General features: G+C 55.9%; 1 protein-coding gene across 5 annotated transcripts in view; it reads left to right on the top strand.

Annotated features, from left to right (window-relative positions):
• Positions 1-26203, top strand: part of SLC22A23 (solute carrier family 22 member 23) — a 153261-nt gene that overhangs the window by 113954 nt on the left and 13104 nt on the right. For 2 of the 5 annotated variants that reach the window (XM_082413177.1, XM_082413179.1), the window contains exons 5-10: positions 12366-12493; positions 17469-17571; positions 19886-20118; positions 21663-21695; positions 21818-21841; positions 22836-22959. In XM_082413177.1, the coding sequence (XP_082269303.1) occupies positions 12366-12493; positions 17469-17571; positions 19886-20118; positions 21663-21695; positions 21818-21841; positions 22836-22959 (645 nt within the window). Of the gene's footprint in view, positions 1-12365; positions 12494-17468; positions 17572-19885; positions 20119-21662; positions 21696-21817; positions 21842-22835; positions 22960-24279; positions 24322-26203 lie in introns of all 5 variants that reach the window. The other 3 variants (XM_082413174.1, XM_082413178.1, XM_082413180.1) reach the window with 3 other exon arrangements.

Genomic DNA, 26203 nt, shown 5'->3' with positions numbered 1-26203 from the left:
GTGCTGTCATTGGGCAAGTTGTTTGCTATCTCTAGGAACCAGCTAACCCTGGGAGGAGCAGCCCTCCCTCCCAGAAACATCAGAAAATACAGAAAACAAAAAGGCATGATTAATACACAGCCCTAGGGCGGCTACAGGGTTACAGAATGCTCTGGAATGAAGTGAGCCTAGGGCTGGAGAGGCAGCTGGGAGAGGTGGCAGCAGCAGAGGTACAGGTGCCTGGGGACTGGAGGGGCTTGGCAGGGGGTGTAGTGAGCGCAGGCGGGGTCTGGAGATGGGGGTGTGATGTGCAGATGACTTGTGCCCCGGCAAGTGGAGCTGCCCGGGAGGTGTGAGTTACTGTCGTCCTGTGGGCTTTAGGTGGAGGGATAGCTTCGGAAGTTGAGTGCTGCGATGCTGTGCTCCAGACGGCTTCTCAGAGTCAAGTTTAAGCGCCTTGTCGTGAAGCAGGAGCAGAAGAGGGGGAGCCCTGGGCGTATTTCCTGCCTGGACGTAAACCCCGTCCCAGCTCCTGGTGCTTCCACCACAGATGCCAGCGCCGGAAGTTAGACCCACACAGCCTGCGCACTCCAGAGCCCAGCACCGGACAGAAATGCTGGTTCCTGCTTGGGCATTTGCTGTCACTTGAGAAAGGGCAGCAGAGGTTCACTGCTAACCTGGAAGGAGGTCATACTGATCGATCTTTTTTCCGGAATAAATGTAGAATTCTTCCAGGGCCGCAGAATACAAGAATGATGGAGACTTCAGGAAAAGCTCTGCGTAGACACGCTGGGGGTAGCAGTAACGCCAGGATGGAGAGAGGCTGGCTGGCTGGGCTGCGGCTTCCCAGTGTGCAGGGCATACAACAGGAGTCCCTCGGGGGCCGGGCCTGCTCCAGGGCACGTGGTTGGAGCCAGAGGGCCTCCCTCAGCCCGGAGCCCCACGGGCACAGCCTGTATTCGGGCTGTGTTCGGGGTTCCAGGCGTGTGTGCAGTGAGAGCATCAGGGAAACTGCGGGGTGGGCGATCAGGAAGGTGTACACGGAAGACGTGACCTCGGCTTTCCTGGGTGGAACTCACTGTTGAGGAGTGAGACGGGGGAGGAGGTGGTGGAGGGGGCCGCCCACATGGCATCTGCCTGTGGCGTTTGGGAGGGCAGCCCGGGAAGAGGCGTTCCAGGACGTGGTGGAGATGCTCCGGCCGCTCTCCCAAAACGCCGGTGCGTGCCGTCACCACCTCAGAGCGTCGCTGTGGGTGCCGAGTACCTGTGACGCTCTGTGAGAACGAACACGTGCACGTCTGCTTTGGACCTGGCGTGTGCTGGGCACGGTCGTGACACCAAGGCAGCGAGGCCTCTCCTCAGGCAGCACCTGCCAGGTGTCGGAGCCACGCGCCCACGCCCCTGCCTGGTGGAGCAGCTCACGAAGGAGGGCAACCTCACGCGCCTCCTTCGAGGCAGGTGCACCGTCAGGTATGGCGACTTGAGCACATCTTAAAGTTTTCAGGACACGCTTTTCCCGAGATCAGCTGCAGGTTTCTACATGTGAGGCTGTATCAACCTGATATTTTCGGATTAGGTACAAGCTGGTGGTTGGTGGGATTATTCCTGTTTTTAGCTGGGGAAACCAAGACAACAGAAAGCTGCACCAAAGACACTCACACGTGTGGCGAGTCTTTAAAAACTGGTTTCTGAATGTCAGTGGTTCTCCGAGTGTGGCCACCGGGCCAGCGTCACCGCCACCACCTGGGAACTTGTTAGCAGCACCAGTGCGCAGACCCCGCCCCAGGCTGAGGGAGGCACAGTGTCTGCGGGTGGTTTGAGGAGCCCTGCAGGGGTGCGGGTGATGGCTGAAGTCCCAGAGGGCCGCGGTACACCAGGCTGCCCAGTGAGAAGGAAAAGCCAGGCGTCTGCTTACGGGGTAAGGGACCTGGTCCACTTCCAGTAAAGTGAAAGATGTTGTCAAGGAGTGAAAGGAGATGTGGGTTGGCTGGGGTAACACACCCTTCTTCTAAGAAGCGGTTCTTGGTTCTGCAAGGACGTGAAACAGTTGCCGTCCTTGAGGGTCTGTGAGATGCCACACAGGACCCAGCTGCCCAATCCAGCTCCACTGTGAGTCATCTCAGACGGCAGAAGTCATAGGCATTCCTAGAAGTGACAGACGAAGACAGAAAACCCTCAGTACTGAATCCAGTGATTTTTATCTGCACTGTGAGAACGTAAACCCACATGCCTGGGAGTCTTCAGCTGTGGCCCGTGATGGAAGTTGCTGGGAGGGAAAGGTCCCACCTTGCTTACCTGTCCTAGAGCCTGAGTGTCCCTCACCCCTGCAGGGAGCCTGGGTGCGGTTTCCCTTCACACTCCCCAGACTCCCAGCCAAGTCCCTGGGGAGGACAGGGTCTCACCTGAGACTCACCTGATGTGTGTGTTGCGTGAACTGCCTCGAAGTTTCGAGACGTGTGAAGATGCTGAATTATTAACCGAGTGCTGTTGGCAGTCAGCGTGATCGTGGGAAACGTTCGGGAGAATGAGAAGAAGAAAGTGAACGCTGTGGGATAACGAGGAAGTTAGAGAAAGATCAAGCTGCGCTGGTGACATTGGAGAATAAGCAATAGTATCCATTCCTCAAATGGAAGATAAACCTTGAAACCCAGGACGTTCAAGCGGGCTGACCTCGGGACTCACTGGTAGAGGAGAAACAATTACAACCCTCGGGAAAAAGGTATGTGCTAAAAGCGATCTTAATTTTTAAAAATTTCAAGAAACAAGCCATTGTATTGGGTTGGCCAAAAAGTCCGTTCGGTTTTTTTCCTGTTAGGATGTTATGGAAAAACCCAAACGAACTTTTTGGCCAAGCCAATGAAACATTTCAGGGGCCTCATGTTAGATAAATATCCAGAAAAAAAAAAAATTACTAACAATTCCAATAGATAAGCGCTCCTAAATATTACTTGGCTCTTTTAAATAGCATCGGAAACATTCTGGCCAAAATAAGACTCATTTTTAACGTTTCTTGAGGGTTTGCTCTGAGTCAGACCCTCTGAAGGAGGTTCCATGGCGCATGGAGAAATCAAGGCACAGAGACTGGTACCAGCACTGGTCCGAGGTCAGAGCCGGTAGGCCGCTCCAGAGCCAGCATGAGGGTCGGTATATACACGCATCCCAGCGGCTGCCAGCCTTTTTCTCTTGCCTGTACACTTGAGGGACAAAACACCTTCCTCCATCGAAAAGTTTTATTTCAATAGGGGGTCAAAATAACACTATGCAAGCAGGCAAAACAAGGGCCTCGGGGCGCCCCGCACACCAGCAGGGAGACTGGACTCAGTTACACCATCACCAAAGGTTAAGCCTCACGGGACGATGTTTTCCTTCCAGGAACGCGGAAGAAGTGAGTCATAAAAGGCATGTAGCCTCTGGGAGCTTGAATGAATCTGCAGTAATTATTTGTACAGGTTATCACATAGTTCATTTGGGGAGAGTTTCAGGAAACTTAGAGCAAACAAAATTTTTTTAGCCAAATCCTGTTTGTCTACAAATTATCTGGATGGGGGAAGACTAGGTAATACTGACAAAGGCAAACAGAGACATAAAAATGATAGCCCTGTATGTCAATCATAAGCATAGGATGAGCAATTAAAAGTGAGAACAAAATGTTCTCTAAATTGGTGTTTGGGGGATTTGCTGATGGTGTGGAATTTTCAGGAGCCCTCAGGCCAGAGGCAACCCCATTTTTGCCTTCTGAGTGGGCAGAGATTATGTAAAATACTAGGAACCCCTGTAGTCAACTGAAATGTTTCCAAGTAGATATGGAGAGAGGTGCTACCACAGGGTCTGGCCTCTGCTCTGAAGGCCAGCGTCACTGACCCCAGAGCCACACCGTGGTCCACGCGGACCCCGTGCCTGGCACGTGCTCCAATGTTCCATCCCGCTCCCCTGCTCACCCCTAGGAGGCTGGGGGTCGCTTAAGGCCAGCTTGAGGATCTCTGAGCCTCGAGACCAGGCAGGGTTCAGGCAGCGTGCGTGCCAGCCTGTGTGTTCAAATGCGCGCGCGCGTGTGCCTGTGCGTGTGTGTGTGGTGGGAGCAGTGAGGTCGAGCTGTTGGCCGCTGGCAGAAATTGAGGAAATGGCCCTCTGGTGACAGGTGTCTAGTGAGAGCTGCCAAGTGTTTGCCCGGCTGGCAGCTGGCAAAAGTCCACGTGGACGGATAAAGAGAGAGGGGCCAGGTTCCAGCCCCCGTCGGCGGGCCGCAGGGAATCTGGCAAAGCGCACGTCCAGCCCCACAAGGAGGGGGCGTCCTGGCCGGGAGTTGGGGTGGCCTGGCCTGTCCTCGTGACTGTTCCTTCGGAGTCGGGCGAGGTGAGTGTGGTAACGCAAGAGGCCACCTTCCAGAGCCGGGTCCGAGATCAGGGCAGAACCAGCAGGGGCCCCCCGATGGTGAGTGGCGTTTGTGGCCTCGGTTATCATCCTGTCGGGACGAGACTGCAGCCGCAGGTAGGGGGAGGCTGGGCCCCCGGGGAGGGTCTGTGGAGCCCCCTGTAACCGGTTGCTGATGCAGAGGTGCCGACAAAATTCCAGTTAGAAGCAGAACCACACAAAGCCTCGGTTCCTTCTCCACTTACCTCCTCGAATTGTTTTTCAACATCTCGTTTCATTTGTATCATTTGCAAAACTGCCAAATTAACTCCCCTACCGCCTTACGTTTTAAATGCCCCGTGTGCCCTGCGCTGTCTTCGGCCTGACCATCGTGCACGTGGGCAAGTTAGTGAAAGGAGCAGGAGGAAGAGAGTCGAAGGAGAGAGAAAGTGGAAAGAACCACCTCAGATGAATTCCAGGAATTCCCGTTGCTGGTGGGAACCGAGGAACATTTTAAATGTATAGCAGCCGTTATACACTGTTGTACATTCCGAGTGGCTTAGCCTTTAAAAGGCCAGCTCCGAAGGCGTTTTAGGAGCCAGCTCCATTCGTCCTGGCAACGCCTAAAGCAGCGTTAGGATATTTGTTCAAGTGCACTGTGTGAGCAGCATTTTTTAACTTTCAGAAGAGGTCACGGTTACCATCAGCCCCTTGAAATAAACTAGGGAGAGAATGTTGGAGCTGGCGGGAGGCCTTGGTGTCACTCCACACACCCCACGCCCACCCCATTCTACAGATGGGGAAACAGAGGCCCGGAGGTTTAGGTGACTTGCCCAAGGTCACGAAACTGGTCTGTAAACCGGCCTCCTGATATAGTCCCTCCACAGTTTTGCTGTAGTGGAAGAACTCTAGAGCTTAGGCGTGTATCATTTTGAAAAACAAGAGATACAGTGTTCCAAATTTATGTGACAGATAAGCTAGTGGGGTGGCCATTTAATTATGAAAGAATTCCTTGTTCTACAAAGATTTACAACAAGAGTTGATTTGCCTTAGGAAGACTTTAGGGTTTAACCATCCTAAGAGCCAAATTTTCTTTAATTTCATACTTGTCCCTTTTCCCTAATTTACTAAATTTAACTCAAGTCATGAACTTGACTTTTTTTAAAGAGCTAATTCATATCCATTTGCTCTACCCTGAACTGAACCTACTTACCTTTTTTTTTTTTTTTTCACACCAAACAGAACTAAAGTTTTAAAAAAAAATTCAACTGAAAGCTTATCTACCGGAACCAAGTGTATATTTTTGTAAGAGCTTTGAGTCAGAAACTTAGGATATTCCCCCCAACTGGTGTTTAACTCAATTCTAGTCTCTGAATTTTTTCATTTTGAAAATCTTTACAGAACGTCATAAGTTTGATACTTGGTAATACCCCAAAGCATTAACAGCTAGAATCACCTCTTTAAATCAAAGCACCCTTAGAACAACTGTCTAAGACTCTTTTCACACACAGGTTCAGGGAAACTTCATCTCTGCAAAGCCTTTCATGGCTGTGCTCCTCCAGCTTCACTTACGTGCTTCCCTCTATGTTTTCTAACCTGTTTGATAGAAGCCCCTCCCTGTGAGGCATTTATTAATTTACATGTTTTTCCCCCCATCAGGCTGATCATGTTCAGTACACATTTATCCCATGAGTGCAGTGATGTCACATCACCAGTACGAGAGCATACCTGTCGACAGGTGTGTCACCCAAAACTAACTACATCAGAAACACAGACAAAACAACTTGAGGGTAAAGTTAATTTCAAAGAGCGTTAGCAGTTAGCCTTACTTCCTGTCCATATTTTCTTTGTGAGTAAATGTTCCAGTTCGGTGATTTGAAGAGAGAGACACACTTTGACTGTAGAGCATTGGCAAGCGCAGGTGTCAAATGGGTTAGCTGGAAGGCAGCCTGCGTGGAATCGTCGTCTGTGTCAGGTCCTCCAGTGGGGTAGAAGGAATACTTGCTTTTATTGTTAAATGTTAAGGAAAAAATGTCAACTTCATAGTATTATGAAAGGATCACAGTATCGCATTTTAATTTCTGATTCTTCTGAGAGACCATACAATGCAAGTCAAACAGATCCAGGAATGCAGGTCAGACGCACTTGAGACAGAGCCAGATAACAGAAAAGGCAGGAAGGAAGACAAAGATGGGAAAGCAGATCAGAAGCAACATGTTACTATTAAATCACAAAGCGTCGAGGTCTGGAAAGCATGTGGTGCGTCAGAGGCCTGAAGAGGGGAAGCCGGCAGGGCCCTCCCGTTGGAATGGTTTCTGATGCTCTGCTTGGAGGAACAACCCAAGGGCATCGATCAGAAAACAGGGCAAGGGCTTCCCTGGTGGCGCAGTGGTTAGGAATCCGCCCGCCAGTGCAGGGGACACGGGTTCGAGCCCTGGTCCGGGAAGATCCCACATGCCGCGGAGCAACTAAGCCCGTGCGCCACAACTACTGAGCCTGTGCTCTAGAGCCCGCGAGCCACCACTACTGAGCCCGTGTGCCACAACTACTGAAGCCCACGCGCCTAGAGTCCGTGCTCCGCAACAAGAGAAGCCACCGCAATGAGAAGACCGTGCACTGCAACAAAGAATAGCCCCCGCTCGCTGCAACTAGAGAAAGACCGCACGCAGCAAAGAGCCAACGCAGCCAAAAATAAATTAATTATTTTAAAAAAAGGTTCTTCCTTTAAAGAGAAAAAAAGAAAGGAAACAGGGAAAGCTTTCTCTCTTGATACAGTAACATCATTTACATTGGTACCATTGGAAAAGTAGTTCCACATAAATAAATTTTCCATATAATTCTTTAAGAATCGATACTTTATTGTAGCTATTTAGGGTGGGCATCTTTCTAAAATATTTTTTCCTGCTTTTTAAGTAGTACTATAGGCCTGAAGTGGGAAAAGTGACGCTGCCCTAGGGATTCAAAGGCCAGGTCCCAGACCTTTGAATCAGTGCCACCGGGGAAAGGCTAAGTGCAAATCAGAGACCCTCTCGGGCTTCAAGTTCAGATGTGTGACTCTGCCTTCTTCTGTGAGTGATTCAAGGGTTTTCATCATGCCAACAGACACACGTGTGCTGCAGAAGTGTGATCCTGCAGCAGGGTCTGTGGTGTGGGGTGCAGTCCGGTGCCCCCGGGCACGGTCGGGAAGCCCGTGCCTCCCCACTTGGGGGTTCCCTGCTGCCCCCGCCCAGCCTCTCTGCCCCTCACCGCCTCCCCGACCCCCGTCGCCGCCTGGGGCTTCCTGACCCAGGACTCGGTTGTCTGAGTGAGGCTGGGGGTTCTCCTCTGAAGAAAGCCTGGGTTTGCAGTGCGTCCTCTGTAACCTCCCTGGCGTTCAGTCAAAGCCTCTTCCTTAAATTTCTGGTTCTTGGCTTTCGTGGAATAACTGAGGCCGCGGGGTTCATGGCCTGTAGATCCAGGCGGAGGTTGGATGTTCTTGGGATGCGCTGGGAAACGAGGTGGCTCAGGTAGGACTGACCTGCGTTGGTGTCCCCAGTGCACAGGTCGGAGGTGAGCGTGGCTTCTTCCCAGGATCTCGGGGTGGACACCACCGTACACACCCCTGGGGTGACAGTCTCCGGACCACCACGGGGGCGGCTGTGTGCCCATCTGGAAGGAAGGGCATTTCGGAGAGCGTAACTGGCATCTTCCACTGAAGGTGGGGGCAGCGTGACAGCGGAGGGAGCACCTCGAGATAAACGGGGCTCCAGTGGTTGGAAGGATGTGCACCCACGGGGCAGGGGTCAGCTCGGGGCGGGGAGGGCAGTGCAGGGGCACCAGGACTGGGGCAGGAGGTCGGCGGAGGGGGGCGGAGTTCGCTGGAATATTTTAGTTTTTAAGTAGAGAAGGGGTTTATCTGTGCTTTGCTTAATTAAAAATTAACTTAGTGGCTGAAGTCTTTAAGCACAGCTTCCTCACCTGTGACTCATGCCTGCTGCCGGGAAGACCTGGCAGGTGACGCGGGCAAGGCGGGGGGTGGGGGGGGCACCGTCCACCTGCAGCCCCGCCACCGCCTGTGGGGATGCTGACGTGTCCATCGGATGCTCACATTTCTGCAGGGAAGTGTCTGCATCTCAGGAGAGCGATGCCCGAGGCTGACGCGCATACCCAGTAGGTCCCGTTCTGCCTCAGGGAGTTCAGGTCTTTTCCCAAGTGAGTTAAATGAAGAGGTTTTAGATTTCAGAATCTTCTGGATTCCGGAATTGTGAATGAGGGATCCTGGACCTTCTAACCATCCTGAATGTATTTCAGAGGCCTCAGGACCACGTGCCTTGGGGCGAGAGGTCCATCAACCTGTGACCATCCTCAGGGAGGGGATGGGACTTCTGCCCAGGGCTCTGCGTTTGCCCTTCCTGTGCCCCTCGCTTCCCGCCAGGGGCTTAGGACTTGAACTGGACGAGAAGAGACTTTTAGTTTTGCCCACATCCTCCCGCAGAAACCCTGGAGCCATTGAAGCCCTGGCTTGGAGGGATCACAGCCTGAAAGTCTCCTGAGTTCAAATCCAGCTCTGCCCCTTGAACCTGCTCTGCCTCAGTTTTCCTATCTGTGGAAGAGGGGTGATAGTAGTTCTGCCACACAATGCGCTTGAGAGAACCAGATACTTCCAGCTTTCAAACACTCCTGTCTCTCCACCCACTCGGGGGACCACTGCCTGTCCCCGTAGCCATCGCCCCTTCTGGCAGCAACGGCAAAGCTCCCTCCTGGAGGTGCCACTGTGGCTTTTATGCACATTACTGTGTTTGCAGAGGTCATCCTCAAGGTGGCTTTTTCTTACTATCCACACGTGAGGGTCCACCAGCAGACGTGGGCTCCAGCTGCCTACCGTGCTCTTTTGTTTTTGTTGAAAATGTTGGGTATTTCTGAGGCTCAGCTACACTCCTGCCAGATCCTGGGCCACTGGCCAGTTTTTTAATTTTCATGGTGTTACTACATTATGTGCCTGTCAGCAGACATTTCATTAAATTCCCATAATGTGGCCACACTGCACATTATCCAAGCTAGAACCGCCATCTCTGGGCTTTCTTATAGGCTGACAATTCAGCGAGTTGTTTATGACTTTGCAGCGGATTTAAATACCCAGAGGGCACCGTGGCATCTGGAAGGGCTGAGGAGGTGGCGGGGGAACAGTATCTCCCAAACCCCAGTCATGGGAGCGACGTCTCCGCACGCGGGGTTGGTTTCTTTGCTGCATCCCCCGAGGTTAAGGATGTGGGGTCCTGGGTCAGACTCCCTGGCGTCAAATCCAGCTCTGCATTTCACTGCCCTGGAATCTGGAACACGTCCTTGAGTGCTTTGCCTGAGTTTCCCCATCTGTGAAGTGGGCATAATGTTACTACAGCATAATGAGCTGGAAAGACGTAAATTCATGGGAAACGTGTAGAAGGGTGAGTGTAGGCCAGGCAGGCGTGGAGGCGGCGGCTTGCAGTGCCATCTGCCACCAGAGACGGGGCGTGTGGCTGGCAGGGTCCTCCTGGTCCCTGTGCCCAGGCCTCCTGGGGGAGCCCTGTTTCTGTGCTCGGGTTCATTCCGGTCCGAGGGCTGCTGTTCCTCCATAACCTCGGGTCCTCCCCTCCCTGGGCCCTGCCTCTCTCCTCTCCTCCTCTTTCCTCCTCTTGGAGCCAGGATTCTGGTTGTACCAGTTTGCAGTAACACAGACTGTGTTTTCTCAAAATGATTGAATAAAATTAGAAGTCAGTGAAACAAGATTGCAACCCCGCCACTACCCCCTCTCAAAACCGGTATGTTTGGAAATGTTATGTATATATATGAGATATGTCTGTCTGTCTGTCTGTCTATCATAGGTAAGGAAAAATCCTGATAGAAATCACAAAATATTTATAATCAAATCACAGCAAGAACTACTTATCAAAACTTGTGAAATGTTGCTAAAGTGATACTTAGGTGAAGTTTTGAAGTCTGAAATGCATATATTAGAAAAGAAGAATTAAAGTTAATGATCTATGTGTCTATCTTAAGAAATGAGAAAGTGACACTAAACCCAAATAAATCAGAAAGATGGATGGAGATAACATAGGTGAGAGCTATAGGGGTAGGCATTTGTGTTAGGTTATCATTATAAAGAAAAGATCTGATAAAATATGGCAAGATGTTAATATCGATATAATATTGCTGTCTGTTATGTTATATTCTGAGTGTTTGCTTGTATTCAAAATTAATTTGTAAAAACTAGAGGCTAGTAAAGCAAACATTAACTTTTATTATTTAAAAAACAAAAAATCAGTGCTTACAGTTTGAAACCTGTGTTTTATCAGCTTTCCAATATGGGCTCCTGGGCGAAAAGACATGAGACTTTCTGAGCCCGTCTTAATGCTCCGGCCGCACCTCACCAGGGTGGGCCCCCAGCTCACCTGCACCTTTGTGCAGCCACGTGGGACGGTGGCTTTTTGACTCTTGGTGACAACCCAGGTCTCCCAGCGTAGATTAACACTCTGATCAGACCATCCCAGTGTACCACTGAAGTCAGCTGTTTCTGCAAAATACATCATGAACATTTAGAAACTTGATTTTTGTTCAAACAGGTAAGGGAGTGACAGCCGTTACATCATTAGTGATGTGACTCTGAAATAAAAATTTACCACTGATAGCTTTGGCAGCTTCTGGCTTACTTTGATTAGAGGCTCCCCAGAGCTGGTAGGACAGGTGTTGGGTAGTAGCAAAGATAACTTCTTATCAGCATCAGTCATGATTCCTTGACACTCTGTAACTGACATGAACCACAGGGACGCCTGGAGCGCTGGGCCCACAGAGGCTGTGCTGTCGTCCCCAACCTTGACTTCCAGCTTTTGCTTCTTCCACTTGGGTGCCACCTGCTTCAAATCAAGTCCTGTGGGAACACAGCCTCCATCCCTGGGCATGTGGCAGTGGCTGGTTTCTCAAGAGACCTCGTGACCTGCAAAGTCTAAAATATTCACTATTTGGACTTTTACAGAAAAAGCAAGCTGACCCCCTGCTCCAAACAGGCACATGGTTCTCCTTGACGGACTCGCAAATCTCGTTATAAACGTAAAATTACAAATCGCATTGATGAGACAGTAGTTTGGTTTGTTTGTTATTTTTCTGATGGGACTCCTCACCAGATTTCATCCTAAACACGAACAAACCGGCAAGGAGTCTAATTACACTTGAAACCATCACCCACCTCAGGGAGGCTTTCTGGGCAGTTGGCAGCAAGATGAAAATAATTCTACAATTGAGCCCTGGGAAAGCCTCCAAATGTTCAACACGGAAAGTGCCTGTCAGGTTGCTAGGATGGGGGGGCATTTTTTTTAAACTTAAAATCATTCTATGAACATTTGGTTTTGTTTTTTTTATAAATTTATTTTTATTTATTTATTTTTGCTGTGTTGGGTCTTCGTTTCTGTGCGAGGGCTTTCTCTAGTTGCGGCGAGCGGGGGCCACTCTTCATCGCGGTGCGCGGGCCTCTCACCGTCGCGGCCTCTCTTGTTGCGGAGCACAGGCTCCAGACGCGCAGGCTAAGTAGTCGTGGCTCACGGGCCCAGTTGCTCCGCGGCATGTGGGATCTTCCCAGACCAGGGCTCGAACCCGTGTCCCCTGCATTGGCAGGCAGATTCTCAACCACTGCGCCACCAGGGAAGCCCGGAACATTTGTTTTTTTGAGACAAAACATCACAAAAGCAGCCCTTCAATGAATTGCTGGAACGTGCTTTAGTAACCCAGCGCTCTGGTGAAAAGTATACACAGATTTCTTGACACAGCTGGGAGGATACTGCTCCTTTCTGCCTCATTTTAAAAACTGCAACTTTTACACTTTCTAAGAGAAAACCAGGAACATCCAGGGCCACGGTCTTCTCTCGTCTGCTTGGGCCAAGAGAGAGTCCTGAGCCCCCTCTGGCCTCCACCGCTCACAGATGGATACCCGGTCCCACCCAGCTGGACGCTCCCAGCCCCCCGACAGAGCTGCGCCTTCACGCCTCACCCGATGGGAAGACCCTCACCCGCTCCCTGTCTCTTTGCAGGATCTTCCCAGAGTCCCTGCGGTGGCTCGTGGCCACCCACCAGTTTGCGTCGGCAAAGAAGCTGATCCTGCGCTTCACACAGAAGAACCGCATGAACCCCGAGAGTGACATCAAAGGCGTGATGCCTGGTGAGCATGTGTTCCCTTCAAACCCGCAGCCCCGCCAGACTTGGGGGACCCGCCACCCATCCCGCCGGGACCGGGAGTCACCCCACATCACCCCTGGTGCCTTTGTTGCCCAGCCAGCTGTCCAGCTTCCTGTGACGGTCGGTCCTCAGATAGACCAGGAACATGGCCAAGTCCAAATCCAGAGGGAGGCATGACCTTGCGTGCCCCTGCTCCTCGGGGGAACCTTGAGGGCTGAACCGCGCCTGGCACACAGCCTTGCCTGCCTGCGGTTTGGTGCCGGCAGTCCTGGCCGGGGGGCGCTGGCCTTCGCTCCCTCTGTCTCCCAAGCAGGACCTTCAGAGAGCTGCTGTGTTGTCTGTATGTGTCAGGACCTATTGGTTGGGCCTCTGAGGAAGCGGAAAAGTTCATATCCATAGAATCCCTGTTTATCAGGAACATCAGCACGAGCTAGATCAGATCCATGAGAGCCCCTGGAGGGTGTTAAAATCCAGACTCCTGGGCCCCTCCCGGCACCCAGAGATTCTGATCCAGTAGATCTTGGAATGAACCCTGAACATTGTGTGTTTAATAAGCACTAGAAGTGATTTACTGTGACCTGCAAAGTCTAAAATATTGACTATTCGGACTTTTACAGAAAAAGCAAGCTTCTAATATCAATATTAGAAGTGTATTGATATTAACTTAAATCTTTTCACAGCAGTTCTGTGCAAGGTACTGTAATTATCCCCATTTGCAGACGAGGAAACTGAGGCGCAGAGAGGTTGAGTATCTTGCCAGAGGTCACACAGCTAGTGAGTAGTAGCGCTGGGACTTGAGCCCAGGAAGCCCAGCAGAAGCAGCTGCCCTGTGCTGCTTCCGAGAGAGGGAGATGGACGGAGATGGACGTGCTGGCGTGGCGGGCAGGGGGAGGGAGGGGTGAGTGGACCTCGCTCCTTTCAGGCCACGTGTGCTCCTTTTGGAGTGTCTGGCTCTTGTCCCCAAACTTGTCCAGGCCCATCCATTAGCAGGTCAGCGCTCTTAAGTCAAAGTGCCTTGTTTCTGGCATTTCCCTAATTAAATCACCACACTCCGCTTCTTTCAGGTTAAAATATTGTCTGGGAGAAGCTTGTTTTCTCCATCCTAATTATGCTGATTCATTCCCTCCTGTTTTGAGAAAGTGGTATCCTCGCTCAGGAGCTGGGCTGTGCTGGTCTCTGTGCTGGGGGGCAGGCAGCAGCACGCGTGACGCCCCCGGCTCGGGGCTGGGGTGGGATGCGCTCACGCCCCGGGGCACGCGGCTCTCACCCGCCTCTGGGTCTCTGCTCCCTCCCAGCTGTCAGGCGCACGGTGCCGGTGACGTGAGGGCACCAGGGCAAAGCTGGAGGAAGGCGGGGGTCTGTTTCCTCGAAAGTGGCCCCTTGCACCTCCCTAGGCTGGACCGGTTTGCCTGCTTGAATGCTCTGTCCCAGCATCTTATCTAGGCCACCGACCAGCATCCCGTCCCCAACCCAGGCTCTCACCCGCCCTGACTCTATCCTCCCTGTTGCCCCGCCCTCAGCCCTGCCTCGGGGGCTGAGACGCCATACAGGCGTTTGATCCTCATCAGAACCTTTCCGATGGATCAGATCGTCCCTGCTTTACATACGGGAAAGGGGCCCCAGGAGGCTGAGGGTTCGAGGCACGGCTTCCCCGCTCCCGGCATTCCCTCCACATGGAAGGAGCCCCCGAGAAAGAGTGAACCAGCTCCCCTTTTCCTCCTTGGACATGAGCCAGGTGCAGGGAGGGGGTCCCCGGCGTCAGGCCCTGTCCGGGCAGCCTGACCCGCAGGGAAGCAGCCGAGTTCGGCGTCACCAGGTCAGGCAGTGAGTCTGGGGGATACGAGGCCCCCCGATCAGGCCCGCAGGGGCTTTACCCGAGCCCTTCTCGGTAACCGAGCTGGGATCCTGCCCCACGTGCCTCACTCTGTCTTGTCCGTCTGTCCTGAACCCGAGGTGAGAAGCGGGTCCCTGTATCGGGCCACCTCACGGTCCCCAGCGTTAGGTGACTTGCACCAGTCACACCCCAGCAGGAGATGAAGCCAAGGCGGCCCCAGGCAGCCGAGCCCGGCGCCCTGCCTCGGAGGACCCTCCGCGCCTACTTCCTGCTCCCGCGCCAGCTCCTGCAAGAGGCCTCGGGCCGGCTGGAGCCTTGCGCATTGAGAGGGAATTTCTGGGGTCAGCAGGTGTCCCCGCAGGCCCAGGAAGGAGTCTCCGCAGCGGGTGGGGAGAGGCCAGGACGGTCTGGGTCGGCCGGAGCGCAGGGCCAGGAAGGCCTCACGGCTTCTTGCGTCCAGTCTTCATCACGTCCGTCCACTGACCAGAGGAGAAACTGAGGCACAGAGCAAGGAGCCTCAGCAAGGGGGTGAAAGCTGGGGTACCGCTCGCGGCCCCCCCAGCTCGGGAAAGCGGTCACTCACCCGGCCAGCCCCGGGCCCCTGGCTGCACATTACGGGAGCAGCTGAGATGCAGGGAGCAGGGCGCGGAGGGGGCGCGGGTGGAGCAGGAGAGGCCTGGCTTCGGAATCAAAGAGGCTCGCCTTGGCTTCTGTCTTGGACTCTCTCTTCTGGCTCCAAGTCGAGAGGTTGGGAAGAGGCCCAGAGAGAGGAGAAGCTTGTAGCTGTCATTCCTTGGTGCTCAGAGTCTGATCTGCTCTCAGTGCCCCCGCTCACCCCCATTATTCCCACACGTGAGGACCTTAGAAGGGCCTGAGATTTCTGGAGGGAGAGAACTGGAGAGACGGGAAGGGCTCTCGTGCTCACCCCAAGGGTCTCAGAAGTCACGTCGTGCTTCGTGTGCTCAGAGCTGGTGGGGCTTCCTCCCAGAGCAGACGCGGTGCTGGGGAAGTTCTGTGGTGGTGTCGAGAGGCTGGGGATGCATGTGACAGAGACAGCATGCCAACAGCCCCGGAGCGGTTAGTGTAATTCCGCTTAGAATAATGCAGTTACCTCTGTAGACTACAGTCAGCTTGGGCTCCAGGGTTTAATGCTTTAAAAAAAGAAAGAAAAAAGGTCGTAATGACAGGTACTACAGCTTCTTAACATCTATTTCATACACTAGAAAGTATCAGGAATTAAGTTTGAGCTGTATTACAAAAAAAAAAAAAAATTTAAACCTATATAGCCATGCGAATGGACATTTAGTTTTTCTTCCTGGAAGATTTCCATGGTGGGCGAGTGTGGCTGTGATAAATAGGTTCCTGACCAGTTTCACAACAGTGAAGATACTCAGATCATTGGATCAACGCTATGTGTTAACCATGTTTCCATGCTCTTTAAAAGTTTTCTAGTGTTTTGACCGTGGGGAAAGTATGTCTGTAAATCAAACGAGCCTGTTTTGCAGAGGAGATAATAAAGGTCAGGACGAACTCAGGAGCTGAGTGTCCATGGACGGATGGCCGAAAGGCCAGCCATTCTGGCTGGTGCACAGGCCTCCAGCTCTGTGCCTGAATATTGACATGGAAGAAAGATCTGGAAACTGAGGGAGCATGGTCTCCCTCGGACGTAGGACAGGCGTCCCCTTCTCCCTTCTGTGCCCCAGCTGGTGACACTGATCCAAACATTTTTTTAAATAAAAAACTCCTAAACCGTTATGGTTAAGCAACCTGTTTTTCCTTCCAGCTGTAACTAGTGAGGTTGGTGACCCTCTCACCATTGGATGGCAGGAAAGAGGTAGGACGTCCAGTGGTGAGAGTGCCCCTAAGAAGTACAGGGAGGGGGACACACCTCAGAGACCCCCCGAGGGGGCTGCAGCTCCTGGGCCCCTCTTGAGGCAACCCCACTTCCTCCGGGCCTTCCCACCCCACTGCGTGCTTTATTTTTAGTAAACTTGTTTTGGATTCATCTTAGGTTTATAGTAAAGTTACACAGAGAGCACAGAATTTTGAAAAACCCCCAGTCAGTCTCCCTGTTGTAACATCTCACATCCCCTGCACCTGTTACAACTGGGAAACTGCCATCGCCGCACTGCTGTCAGCCCAGCTGCAGCCTGGACCGGACGTCACCCCCAGTGACCCTGCCATAGGATCCCACCCAGGGCTGCCTGCTCCTCTCACCTCCCAGCCGCCTATGGTCGGTGCGCTGTCAGTCTTTCCTTGCTTCCCCTGACCTCGGCACTCTTGATTGGTTAAGTCTCCTTTTTCTTCTCTGGCCCCTGAGAAGGGGTCCCCTCCCCCGAGGGCACGCGCGGCCAGGGGAGCAGGGACAGACTCGGGGGCTGAATGTGCGGCATTTCTGCTCACAGATGCCGGGAGGTGGGGAGGCTGGGGCGTTTCCTCGTTGCATCTTCCCTGTTGAACCGTCAGCCCCAGGACGGCGGCAAACCCCTCGACCTCGCTGACGTGGGCCTGGCGTCTGCTCAGAGCTGATCTGAGCCCCCTGAGCAGCTGGGTCTCGTGACCAAGCTGTAGTTGGTCACGTCACCTGAGCGGAGACGCCGTCTGTCTGGCTCCAGCGCGCACATATGTGCATGGGCCACGCCTCTGTGCACGCGTACGCACACGTGTTCATCCAGTCACTCATTTCTCCTCCTAACATGCGGGCTGTGCAGGGGCAGGTGCAGAGGAAGCAGCCTCAGCCTGTTTGGCCCACAGGGTTGGTTTGGGGACCAGAGCAGTGCGTGCATCTCCTGCTCCCTGAGCGGAGGGATCAGACTCCGTAGGAAGAGGACCCCTGCCCAAGCCCAATCAGGGCCTCCGCGCCCGCCAGCGGCCTCCGCAGCCCTTACCGGCGGACGGAGCCCATGCAGGTGGCTGCTTTGTGTGTCCCGCCGCCTCCCTGCGGACCCCGTGGGCAGCTGCACCTGCCAAGTCAGTGTCTCTGTGGCGAGTTTTCTACCCTGAGAGCCAGGCCCTACCCCTGCCTTAAAGAAAAACACGTCTCCTTCTCCGTGCATCGGGCTGTCGGTGGGGCTGCCGGCCCGGGCCTGGCCGAGCGTGGCTCACGGGTCCCCTCTCCCTGCAGAGCTGGAGAAGGAGCTTTCCCGGAGGCCCAAGAAGGTCTGCATCGTGAAAGTGGTGGGAACCCGGAACCTGTGGAAGAACATCGTGGTGCTGTGCGTGAACTCGTGAGTCACGGGCGCGGGGCCGGGGAGACGCGGCGGGGCCGGGGGAGAGGCAGCGGGGCCGGGGGAGAGGCAGCGGGGCCGGGGGAGAGGCAGCGGGGCCGGGGGAGATGCGGCAGGGCCGGGGAGACGCGGCGGGGCCGGGGTGAGCCTGAGCAGCCCCGTCAGAGCTTTTGAACAGTTGTCTGAAGGGCTACGCGTGCCGGCAGACACGGACCCCCAGCCTCGGGGCAGCCCGGCATCTCCCCCTGCGTGCCACTCGGGCCGCACAGACGTGTCCTAGGGGGACGGGGCTGCCGGAGAGCAGGCTCACGTCCAGGGACGTCCTGGGAGCGGGGCTGTCTGGCCGTGCGCCTCCCGGGATGCACCCCCCCCCGAGGCACAGTGGCGGGGGGGGTTGGGGGGGACGGGACCCCCACGTGGGGGCCTCCAGGCACCGTCACGGGCGAGGGGACCAGGCTGCTGAATGTCCTTGCTCCCTGCGTGGAGCCAGCACCTGCAGAGGCCCCGACCCCAGGGCGCCGCGGGTGGTGATGGGCCGGCCCGGCCCTGGGTATGACCTCCACACCTGGCCAGAGGCCCTCCCGCCTTGCCGACCACATCCAGCCCGGTGCCCCAGGTTTGGACCTGCACCCCCATGGCTCACACCGTTTCCTGCCAGCCCGGTCCCGCGTTCAGTGTGCACCTGCAAGCCTGTGCTGCTGACTCACAGCTCAGGAACCCTGCCTTTCCCTGCTGCCCAGGTGGGGCCTCTTTCAGGGTCAGTGGTCATCTAGGCAGTAGCGGGTTAGAGGTCACTGGGGGAGGGGAGCTTGCACCCTTCCGTGCACAGTCTCAGGACTGCCGTCGTCGGTAGAGAGCAAGGCCCGGCGGCGGGCCTCTGGCCCTACGTCCCCCAGCTGCTCCTATCACAGCAGCTCCATTTAATCAGCTCTCAGGATTGGGGTTCTGGGTTAAATACTTTGGGGGAGGATATGAAACATGCCAGCACCAAAGCAGGGGCAGAGCCCGGATCTGACTGACACCTCGTCCTGCAGCCGAGCGGCCGAGGCCCAGGCCGGGGAAGGGGCAGCGGCGCCGCACGCCGGGTCGGGGCCGAGCCCTCAGGCCTGTCTCTGCACAGAGTTGGCTCCAGCCCGCCCTCCCGCTGCCCAGTCTCAGGCAGACGCCAGCTGGGCTAGTGGGACCGTGTACAGTGGGGTCACCTCTCCAACGTTTATTTTGGAAAAAACACACATGGTGACATAGACAAGATGGGGAGTTTCCACCTTAGTGATTCTTGTTTTGGGGGAGGGGGAGCCAGTCTCTCCGGCTTTGTTGTGGCCGGAGGACGTCCTTCCACCAGAACAACAAGGTGGGAGACCCGCCCTGAGACCAGGAGCCCCGCAGAACTCACACCTGTTAGGCTGTCCAACGTGGCCCGGGGGAGCCCGGTCTGCCTGTCCCCAAGGGGAAACGCATGGGTTTGGCGGAGGGCGGCTCCCTCCTGCAGGGCCGGGTCTGTAGTTGACCTTGGTGCGTCCTCCAGGTCTGCTGAAAGCAGGGAGGGAGGCTGGGAGAGAAGGGCGTTTCAGCTCAGGGACAGATGCAGGCGCTCGCAGCCCTGCTCCCACGGGGCGCGTCCACCGGGGCCTCAGAGCCCCGCTGCCCGTGCTCCCAGGGGACGCGACACATCTTTATTCCCGTTCCCAGAGTGGACATCCGTCTCGGCGGCTGGGACACACGTTTCCCTGCAGGTTTTTGTGACCCTGTGGGGCAGGAGGGGGCTGAACCCAGGCCCGGGGGTTGGGAACCGGTAAATTAAGCGTTGAACAGCCTCCAAGACCAGGTGTCCTCACCGGCCTGACCCCTCCTGCTCCTCCAGGCCACGTGAGCCGCGAGTAGCAGCGAGAGGGGCTTGAGGAGCCAGTTCTCGGGGCAGATCCCCGAGCTTCCAGAACCCCGGGAGAGGCAGAGGGGTAGACGGGCGGTGCGTCTTAGAGCTTGTGCTCACCCGCTGCGTCTGCCCGCCTGGAAAGTGGGTCTGATGGGCCCCCTCGGTGCCCACGCTGCGGGGTCAAACGCAGGGACCCTGGGGGTGTCTGCCTCACACCCGGATCCCGTGAGAGACGGCGTTTGAACAGAGGGTCTCCCTGCGTTTACGCCCACGCCCTCCGTACGGCCACGGCAGGCAGGTGACCACGCGCATCCCCCCCCTGAAGTCCTCTCTGACGTGCGTTCCCCGCCACCTTCCGAGTGGCTGCTCTGCGCCTGGACGCGACGCGGTGTGCCCCGCCCCCGCTGGGAGGTGGTGGCCTCAGGCGCTGTGTCCCCACAGGCTGACCGGCTTCGGGATCCACCACTGCTTCGCACGCAGCATGATGGGCCACGAGGTGAAGGTGCCGCTGCTCGAGAACTTCTACGCCGACTACTACACGGCGGCCGGCATCGCCCTGGCCTCCTGCCTGGCCGTGTGCCCGGCGGTGCGGGTCCTGGGGCGCCGCGGGGGCCTGCTGCTCTTCATGATCCTCACGGCCCTGGCCTCGCTCCTGCAGCTCGGGCTGCTCAACCGTGAGTGGGCCCGGCGCCCTGGGCGGGCGGGGGCAGGGCCTGGCGTGCCAGAGCGGCGCCCCAGAGCCCTGGGTGCGTGGGCAGCCCGAGGTGTCTTCCCGCTTCGGGAAGGACGAGCTTTCACTGGAACGCGTGCGTGGGGTCCCCCCTCCTCCCGCCCGACCCCAAGGCTTCCCGGGGCCCTCACAGTCCTGCTGGACGTGATGACCCCGCTGGGGGCCAGGCTCTCCCGCTGTGATCCGTCACATGAGAAGGAACGAAGGACTTTTTCCTCATGTGAAGTCAAGAGCGAGATAAATACATTTTGACACCCTTTCAGTGGGACGCTGCTCTTCAGCACGTGTTTCCAAGTTCCTCAGCTGCTCTTGGGGCCAGAGAGTTTCTCACTAAGCATTAGAAGTAATTTAAAGAAAAGCTAGCCAATCGTGTAGCCCACCCAACTCTACGAGGCAAGCTCAGTGCAGCTCCTGGTGAACGAAAGCCCTCGCCACGGGGACGAGCCGCAGGGCATCTGACCGCCTGGGGCGAGGCGGGAGTGAGCCGGGCGCTGAGCCTTCTCGCCCAGGACCGTGCCCCGCAGTGGACTCAGGCGCCACGGGGAACACGTGGCTCTGAGGGCTGCCCTCCCCCTTGAGCTGTCAGAGCTCGATCAGCACTGCTGAGAAAGTCAGAAGCCTGCAGTAGTGTTTCAGGTCTGCGTGATGTCCAGGTGGGGAGGGAGTATCCAGAACAGAAGGAAGAGAAAGAGAAAACCGAGGACTTTCTCTGCCTTGTGCAAACTGGATTCTAGAATAGCCAGTGTCAGACTCAGGAGCAGTTTTCTGACTTGGGCAAGTTCATGTGCATTCCACACCTTGCTGGGAGACTGGTCTCATTTTCAGCCGTGACGACATGGGGTGTGTCCCCTCGTGGGGCCGCCCAAGCTGCCCTTCAGGGAGTCTTCTGCAGCTCCCGCCGGTTGGGCAGACGTGCAGGGGCACGGCAGCCCCGGGGCTCACAGCCGCCCTCTTAGTCCCTGAGCCGGGATGCCCAGGAGACCGGGCACCGTGGGGACCAGGCTGGGAGGGCATAGCGATGCTGTCTGCCGGGTCTGCCCACAGCACTTGGTGCCCCGAGCACAGACCAGCAGTGACTTGAGTAACTTTGGACACGGCGAGATTCCCCCTTTGGCTTGAGGGCGGGCGCTGCGCGAGGGCCCCTGCTTTCAGGAGCTGGCGTCCTCCCCGGGTTACGAGGCCAGAGGGGCCCAGCCCTCCCTTCCGAACAGAAGGAGCTCCGTTTGGTCAAATGCCAGTCCTGATGCCCTGGACCCTCCCCCACGTCTGCGCCACGTCCCTCCTGCTCTCTGGCCCCTGGCGGTGTCAGCTGGGGTCACCGAGTGGGCCTGGCGGGCTGGCTGCAAGGCCACCCCCGCTGGTCCCGGAGGGGGCTTGCTTAGAAACGAGTCACGTGGAAGCACGCGGTGGTAACTTCCGTCCGACCTGCTCTCTTTCTCCCCTCCCTGCCCGCCTTCCTCCTCGTCTGCCGCCGTTTCTGCGGTCCAGTGATCGGAAAATACAGCCAACACCCAGACTCAGGTGAGCCGGAACGCACGCGCGGCACCGTTGTCGTTTTTATTGCACCTGCAGGGCGTTTTCACAAAGACTCACAGACCTGTGGTTTCCCTTTCCTCTCTCTCCCCTCCCCCTTTCACCCCAAGAGTTGCAGCTGAAGTTGGCCGTAGGTTGGACACTACACACATCCACTTGTCCTCTCTGCCCGTTGCGCCTCTAGAAAGTCGGGCCGCCCCCCCGCCCCCTTTGTGCCCGGCTTGCACGCTGCCCTCGCCCTTGCCCCTGGCACCAGTGGCCAGCACAGCCCAGCAGCCTCCACGGTGATGCAGGGCCTTGGGGACAGGCCTGGGCTGGGCCACACGGCCCTGGGGGTCTGGCTGACCACGCTGCCAGGGGAAGCAGCCGTCCCCGCCTGTGAGCGACGCAAGCCCGCTGCTCTCGGCCTCTGGGACGGCATAGCCGCTGCCCCGCACGTGACCCTGCTGCGCACACGTGCCTGGCCTGACCGAGCCCACGCCACCAGGGCTCCCAGTGCAGCCTCGTGGGGAACTGGGCTGTGCCCCAAATGTGGGACCCCAGCAGCTTGCTGTGCCCTCCTAGCGCCACCTGGGGGTGAGGTCAGACCCGGTGCCACTGGCAAGGTGCTCAAGTTGGTCCAGCTCGTTCCCTCCAGGCCCATAAGTTCTCCTCTTGGGGTTGAGTTCTCGTTCCCCTCAGTCAAGCCTGGGCTGCCCTGTCCCTTGTATTGGACTGGTCAGGCCTGAGGCCAGGATGGCCAGGCTCTCTGGAACCAGAGACCTTTCTCTGGAGCCAAGCCGGAAGGCTGGATAGGAGGGCGTTGCCGTAGCATCGGGGAGACCACCAGCCTCCCTCCCTGCCGGCCGCTCGAGGCTACGGCGTCCGGCAGAGTCAGCCTGAGCCCCACGTTTTAGACCCGCAGGGACTCCCGGGGGACCCGACAAGGGCTCCTGCCAGAAGGGCTCTGACCTCCCACCCCGGGACATGCTGCTGCATCCCCTGGGTCTGCACCTCAAACCGGGCAGAGGGGAGGAGGGAAGACCCTTCGTCGGCCCCAGGCCGCCCTCCGCCCCGCTCCCCTGCTCCCTCCGCCCCCAGCTGCCTCCCTCCCCTCCCCCCCCTCACCACCCCCTGGTTCTCCCCCAGGAATGAGCGACAGTGTCAAGGACAAGTTCTCCATCACCTTCTCCATCGTGGGCATGTTCGCCTCCCATGCAGTGGGGAACCTCAGCGTGTTCTTCTGTGCAGAGATCACTCCCACAGTAATAAGGTGCGTGGCGGGCCGCCGTGCAGGGGCGTGTTTCTTCTGAGGACACGGGGGGCGGGGCTTCCCGTCTGGCAGGGCTCCCGGCGAATGAACCACCAGCTCTGCTCTGGCCTCCCGACGAGCTGCGGCCCGTGCTGGGTGTCAGCTCCCAGACCGCTGTTCCGCCCTGACCCCCAGGGAACCCGGAGTCAGGTGAGGGCTGGACCCGGGGTCCCGTCCAGGCAGCTGGAGGGAGGGGGAGCGTTGAGCGTTGCACAAGCAGCACGGCAGGGCCTGGAAAAGGAGTGGAGTGGGAGGCCACTGGATTTACGCCTGTGCTCCAACCCAAACGCCGTCCACTCTCCTAGGAGGACTCAGGAAACTGTTTCACATACAAAGCAGAGTAGAAAGGGCCTTGGTTTTCTACTGGCCTGAGAGGCCAATGTCTCCAAAGAAAGGCCCCGCAGAGAAAGCCCAGCAAGTTACATCACTGATTTGTTTGACAAGTATTTGTTAAGAACCCCCCGTGTGTCCGGCAGAGGCCGAGTGTGCAGCCCGGCCCCCAGGAGTCCGTGATGGGTCCGGTGTCTGAAAGGCAGGGTGACCTGCACTCAGCTGCCTTTGCTCTCCTGGTGGGGGGGTGTCTGCTCTGTCCGGCGCCGTCCGGGCAGCAGTACGCGGGCGGGCACACCCTCTGGTGCTGTCGAGGTTACAGCGACACGGAAGGGTTTCCTTTTGTAAAGGGCATCGCCTCCCTGCCATCTCGCTGTCTTCGCGGTAGCAACTGTTGTGACTTTCGGTCGAGCTCCTGAGCTCGGTGTGGGAACGCCATGAGCTTGCCCAGTGCACACGCTCTATTAAAGTGTAATTGGGAGTATGGCAGTCAATCGGCTGTGGGCTACCGCCCAGAAGCCAGCACGACGGCACCGTTCCATCCTCCCTTTCCCACGTGGGCGACAAGCAGGGGCCATTCCCATCCAGGCAGGACGCCCAGGACTGACCACCCGGCCCCGGTGCCGGGCTCTGGGAGGAGGCCACGTCTGCAGGCGTCACGCTGACGCAGCATTTTCACTGGCCTCGCTCTGATTCATCCTCCTGGATTCTTACGTACGCACGCCACGCCTCAAGGCTGCCCCATACCCGGGGAATAAAATGCCAGGGAATTGTGCATTTAAGAAAAAGCAAGCCAGTGCAAGTAATTCACCCGGGTTCAACCTTCTGCTTAACCTGACATGGGAAGTGAGCCTGGAGCTCATTTCATGCGGGGACGTTGCAAAGCGCCCCAGGCGGACAGCAGCCCCTCGGTGTCTTTCTTTACCCGGTTAATGTCCTTCCTTTACCAAGGAGCCCAGCAAGGAGGACTCTTTCAGGAGACCAGAAGTCGAGGTCAGACCTTTGTGTGGTTGTATCTTTCTCTGGGGGTGGCCACCCTCCCCTCCAGCAGTGGGCAGACCTCATTAATCATCGTTAGATTTTGCTGAAAAAAGCTAAACAAGCTAAACTGAAGGAAATGCAGTATCCTTTTCCTCTCTGAGGCAAACCTGCAAAGATTAGTTTGGGGATAGAAAATGTTCTCGGGGTCAGCTTGCCAGGATGACAAGCTAGAAAACATGTTCACTTGACCCTAGGTGATGCGTTTCTAGTTGCAGAGGAAGGAGATGAGGTCCGGGGGGGTCTCCTGGTGGGGACAGAAGGCTGTCTGGTGTTGCCGGCGAGTCACTCCCTGTGGGACACCCCTCGTCCCGGCCCTTCCTTCCATGTCCGCCCAGGGACAGTCCCGCGGAGTCGCTGGGAGGAAGTGGACTTCCTGCCCTCCCCCGACTTCTCACGGGTGAGCCAGGAGGAGCTGGGAGGGCCGATCAGGTCTGCGAGCTTCACGTTGCCTAGTGCAAAACTAGCCTTTTCTACAACACGGTGTTAAAAACACACCCTCTGAACAAGGACAGTAGCGAAGGTTAGGGGTTGGCTAACGAGAAGCAAAGAGGAGGGTAAGAACTCCTTTGCACAGAGCCCGGGGGACGTCGGCTGTCCACGCATGACAGCGGTCCGGCGCACCCACCCAGATGCTGACGGCGCCCTCCCCGTGGCCTGCAGCTACAGCAGGTGCTTCTCGGTACCCTCCCCTTGGGCCTCGGCGGTAACGGGGGGCCCGGCTGGTGTAGGGGCAGCTGGTGGCTTTGGTGTGGCAGGCCCAGTGTCACCTGGAAGCTGCAGGCGGGTCCCTGAGGCCTCGCTGTCTCCGTGTGCCCTCACAAAGCGGGGGGGGGGGGGGGGGGCAGGCGCTGGTGGCAGGGACGCACCCCTCACCTCCCGACACCTCCTCAGGCTCCCTGAGCGCCAGGGCCTGGCTGCGGGGTATTTCTTCCTTTTTTACTGAGATATAGTTGACATACAATATTATATGTTTCAGGTGTACAACATAGTGATTCACAATTTTTGAAGGTTATTATATATTAATTTAAAGGTAAATTATAAAATACTGGCTATAGTCCCTGTGTTATACAATACATCCTCGTAGCTTGTTTCATACCTAATAGTTCGTACCTCTCACCCTCTACCCCTATATCGCCCCTCCCTGCTTCCCACTCCCCACTGGTAACCACTAACTAGTTTGTTCTCTGTATCTGTGAGTCTGTTTCCTTTTTGTTGTTCCCTAGTTTGTTGTATTTTTTAGATTCCAAATATAAGTGGTATCATACAGTATTTGTCTTTCCCTGACTTGTTTCACTTAGCATAATGCCCTCCAAGTCCATCCATGTTGCAAATGGCAAAATTTCATTCTTTTTGATGGCTAATATTCCACTACATATGTATACCACATCTTCTTTATTTGTCAATAGACCTTTAGGTTGCTTCCATGTCTTGGCTATTGTAAATAATACTGCTACGAACACAGGTGCATGTATCTTTTTGAATTAGTATCTTCAGTTTTTTTGGATGTATGCCCTAAAGTGGAATTACTGGATCATATGGTAGTTCTATTTTTAGTTTTTTGAGAAACCTCCATACTGGTTTCCATAGTGGCTGCACCATTCCACATTCCCACCAACGGTGTACGAGGGTTCTCTTTTCTCCATATCCTTGTCAACATGTGTCACCTGTGTTCTTTTTGATGACGGCCATTCTGACAGGTATGAGGTGATACCTCATTGTGGTTTTGATTTGCATCTCCCTGATGACTAGCAGTGTTGAACATCTTTTCCTGTGCCTATTGCCCGCCTGCATTTCTTCTTTGGAAAAATGCCTATTCAGTTCTTCTGCCGTTGTT

This window comes from Balaenoptera physalus (genome assembly GCF_965194825.1).
Source record: "Balaenoptera physalus genome assembly, chromosome: 11".
NCBI lineage: Eukaryota > Metazoa > Chordata > Mammalia > Artiodactyla > Balaenopteridae > Balaenoptera > Balaenoptera physalus.
The sequence above is the reverse complement of the archived record's forward strand: the minus strand, read 5'-3'. Positions and strand labels throughout refer to the sequence as shown.